This window comes from Eschrichtius robustus, chromosome 11, assembly GCF_028021215.1.
Source record: "Eschrichtius robustus isolate mEscRob2 chromosome 11, mEscRob2.pri, whole genome shotgun sequence".
In the NCBI taxonomy this organism is placed as follows: domain Eukaryota; kingdom Metazoa; phylum Chordata; class Mammalia; order Artiodactyla; family Eschrichtiidae; genus Eschrichtius; species Eschrichtius robustus.
In genome coordinates, this window is record NC_090834.1 from 64,105,263 (window position 1) to 64,109,776 (window position 4,514).

A 4,514-nucleotide genomic window follows, 5' to 3' on the forward strand; every position below is an offset into this window, starting at 1 on the left:
TCTTCTTCGACTTTTTAAGGAATGATGCTTAACCTTGAGTTTGTGGCATTCAGGAAACACACAGCTGTCTTAAGGATATATATTTTTTCACTCTGCACTATCATTCTACTTCAAAAAGTTTTCCCGCATCTTCTCATGATCTATCACTGAAGATGTTTCACCCATCACAGCAAGGTCCTCTGACCATGAAACAGAGCTCGTTACTTTATTCAGTCTTTATAAGTTCCATTATAAGGCATTTATGTTTAGGGTTTTTTTTTTGTTTGTCTGTTTCAATGAAGACCACAGATTGTAATCATATCCCAGAAATTTGGCTTTTTAGAAAACTTCAGAGGACTCTCATTAAGGCTGCTTTGGTACCTGGGTGTGGAGTCAATTAGTGGTAGGCTCTCCAGGGGGTAAATGGAAGGGGCAAATGTATGTCACTTGATTAGCATTGAGAACCAGGTAAATGTTTGTCTCATCCTTGGTTAAAAGAGAAAATGCTACTGCAGCTGACGGGATTCTGTGGCCAGTACTCCATCCATCTGATCTACTCAATTTTTTAGGGAGGAGCCAGGCCTGATGAGAAATCCAAGAAGGGTCAAGTGAAGGCAGTCTCCAAGGATATGGAAAGTTCTTAGCCTTAAAAACTCCTGACTGAGGGGAGGGGGGTGATAATTAATAGCATGCTAGTCTCCAGGCTTGGCAAATAAGCACTCTTCATTTAAGATTGCTTGCACACCTGGGAAACAGTTCTTGGCCTATATATGACTATTGTAAAGTCAACATAGTCACACAATTGGTGTGGTGACCCCCTAGCCTGAGGCCTTGAGAGATGCAATATTAGGGAAGTGAGAGATTGAGGAAGGAGAAGATGCACAATGTGACATGTTCAATCTCACGAAGTTTCATCCAACAATTATTAAATATTAGGAACTGAACATACAAAAATAAAAGAAAAACTCTTTCCTTTGTTTTCTCATTCATTCATTCAACTGTTTGCTATAATGAGTACACATATCTTCTTTTAATGGACTTGTGCACCACAGCTATGGGTGCACACACTTGGTATAAGGTATAAGGCCATGAACAAGACACATATGATTGAATACAATAAAGTCACAGGTAGAGTATTGGAATTGTCAATTTAGGTCCCTCAGAGGTCAGCATGGATGAGAGTCCATAAAAGCTCTGAAGGTACCTAATTTAGTTTCTGCATGGGATGGGGCAGGAGGCAGAGAAGACTTCCTGAAGGAAGTAACTCATATTTGAACGATGAACAGAAGTTAGTAAGGCACAGTACTGAGGAGGATGGAAGGTGGAGCAGGAAAATTTTGTCAGATGTCAGTTCCTTAATCCTGTGGTCCACTGAGTTGAGCATACCATCAGGCTCTCCTAACACCATAGCTGGGAACAAGTCTTACAGGATTGCATCCTTTTACATCATTTTATATATTAACAGGAAAGCAGTCTCATCTGTGATGCTGGGGCCACCCTACAACCATACAATGGAACCCCCGCCACCTCGTCCTGGTGGGTATTCCAGGTTTGCAATCTTCACATCTTTGGCTGGTTATCTCACTGAGCATCATGTATACCATAGCCCTGTTAGGAAACACCCTCATAGTGACTGTAATTTTGATGGATTCCACTCTACAAGAGCCCATGTACTGCTCCCTGTATATTCTGGCTGCTGTGGACATTGTTATGGACTCCTTGGTAGTGCCCAAGATGGTGAGCATTTTCTCCTTAGGAGACAGCTTCATCAGCGTTAATGCTTGTTTCACTCAGATGTATTTTGTCCATGCAGCCACAGCTGTGGAGACAGGGCTGCTACTGGCCATGGCCTTTGACTGCTATGTGGCCATCTGTAAGCCCCTACACTACAAGAGCATTCTCACACCTCAAGTGATACTGGGAATGAGTGTGATCATCACTATCAGAGCTATCATATTCACGACTCCACTGAGTTGGATGGTGAGTCATCTGCCTTTCTGTGGCTCCAATGTGGTTCTCCATTCCTACTGTGGGCACATAGCTGTGGCCAAGTTGGCATATGCCGACCCCATGCCCAGTAGTCTCTACAGCTTGATGGGTTCCTCCATTACTGTGGGTTCTGAGGTGGCCTTTATTGCTGCCTCCTATAACTTGATTCTTCAGGCAGTATTTGGTCTCTCCTCAAAGAATGCTCAGTTGAAAGCATTAAGCACATGTGGCTCCCACGTGGGGGTTATGGCTCTGTACTACCTACCTGGGATGGCATCCATCTATGTGGCCTGGCTAGGGAAGGACATAGTGCCTTTGCACATCCAGGTGCTGTTAGCTGACTTGTACCTAATCATCCCACCAACCTTAAACCCCATCATCTATGGCCTGAGAACCAAACAAATAAGGGAGTGAACATGGAGCTTGCTGACGCACTGCCTCTTTAACCACTCCAACCTGGGTTCATGAACACAAAGTCTGTTCAGACCTTGAGCGTTCCAGCCAAGTTCAAAGATGCCTTAGAGGTCTGTGGAGCTGGTTTGGTTCACCTGGTACCACAGAAGTTCTAAGATGAAGCTGTAAAGGGTAACTTTGCCTAACTTTTCAATTTTTAGCAAGGATATAAATGAAATAATTTTCTGACAATGTGTTTTATGGTTTCAATTAACTAGTATCTGAATCAGAGGTAAGTCTGGGAAGAGAATATAGATTGGGGATTTTTCTTTCCTTAGATTCTGACCTACATTTCCAACTTAGTATCCTACCAGTCCCTCTGCAGAAGAAACCAACTGTTAGGTACCCCCATACCTGACTGATTTTCTCACAACTGTTCCTCTCCTTATGTTATTATATGGAAGCAACTGTTAATATATATGACCTGACCTCTGGCCCATTGATGAATCCACTCAACTTGGGTCATGTGCTGACACCTGGACCAGAGTCTGTCTCCAGTCAAAATGGATCCCAGTTTATCTGAGGAGATACAAACTTGGGGTCACTGATGGTGGCCATTTTCCAGCACACGAACTTGGAAAGAGAAATCTGTTCCACAGCCAAGAGAAACAGATTAGCAAAATGGGATGAAGAAACTAAGTCTCTGGTTCTCTGGTTCCAATTCATTTTCAACACCTAGGTACATCCCCGTTATTAAGTTCTATAAGATATACCTCTATAGCCTTTTAATATTCCCACTATTGTTAAGCTAGTTGTAATCAGTATACTAATCACCAGCTTTCTGTTTCTAAGCAACAGAAGCTAAAGCAACGTGAGTTTGGTTTTGACATCTATCTCTTTGCTTCTTAGTCCTGCTTGTGTAACTTAACTGTAAGATACAAAATAGAGGGATCAAATATAACACAGGTCTTTCTTCTTTTGGACATCTCTAAGGAGGTATGCTCTGGGATAAAAAGGTTAATAGAGAACAATAATAATAATGAAGTTGAAATATCACCACTCTTTCCAGGTCATCAGATAATTCATTGGTTTTTTGTTTTTATTTTTCCCCTTTCGGAAAGTCTTAAACTGAATAATCAGTATATGTAAAAAGAAAGAGATTTCATATGTAAGAGGTACATATATTTGACCCTGGTATATCCGAAAATCTTAAGATAATTTCCCAGTAAGTGTTGATGGCAAGTTATTGTATTTGAGTCTTAATATCTCCTTTCTACTGATGAGGAAACAACACTAATTCATAGAGGGTATTGAAGATAAAATAATGAATGGAAAGCACATAAAACAATACCTGAATTACTGTATATACTTTAAAAATATACCCAATAAATTTCTAATTCCATAATTTTAAAGGGTAGCCCTAGGCACTATTGAAACTGTATTCCTGCGTAGATCAGCATTCATGCAGTAACTGTTCCAGAGGGATCTCATGCTTAACAACTTAGCATCCATACTCTTTGCTAATATTGATATTTACCTACCTAGAATGTATTCTATTTCTGAATATCAGAGAAGTAGGAGTCAACCTCTCAAAATCAGATAACGATGCACTGAGTTCCCAAAGAGTAGAAAAAAGAAACTCTCCTTCCCTTGCAACCCCATAACATAAAACCAAATCAAGATCGTGAGATGGTTAAGCATATTTGATAAAATTTCCATGTAGTCACACTATTCTTTCTCTACAAGCAACCCAATGATTTGGCTATGCCCATTTAATCAACGAGTTATTAGACGCATTAAAGCATCTGATGGAAAGTGACAAAGGGATAGTCCAGCCTGCATTCAAAACAGAAATTTCTTTTCAGCATTTCAATCAGAAGCCTGCCCTGCCAGCTTTGTGTTTCATTCACACCGGTACTCACTGAAACTAGCTGAGACCCACCGTTGGTACTCAAATATTGAACTTCATACTTCCTAAAACGGACTGGTTCTCTGCCATGGCTGCCCCAAACAGAAAAACCTGTGCTTCTCCCAATATACTCAGATACGACCCCCGCCCTAGCATGTGAAGCAACGTGTGCTCTTTTAACTAGAGCCTGGGAGCAACAGTAGACTATCAGTGTTAGGATTCTTAAGAGATTACAGCCAATCCT

At 41.0% G+C, this 4,514-nt stretch overlaps 1 protein-coding gene across 1 annotated transcript; it reads left to right on the forward strand.

Annotated features, from left to right (window-relative positions):
* Nucleotides 1–1,572: 1,572 nt before the first annotated feature.
* LOC137771930 (olfactory receptor 52I2-like) lies at nucleotides 1,573–2,382 on the forward strand. The gene has a single exon (XM_068555722.1). The coding sequence runs from the start codon at nucleotides 1,573–1,575 to the stop codon at nucleotides 2,380–2,382; it is 810 nt and encodes a 269-aa protein (XP_068411823.1).
* Nucleotides 2,383–4,514: the final 2,132 nt, after the last annotated feature.

Bases quoted from the DNA above. Each gene is read 5' to 3' on its own strand.
- LOC137771930 (XM_068555722.1), top strand. From the start codon at position 1,573: ATGTATACCATAGCCCTGTTAGGAAACACCCTCATAGTGACTGTAATT.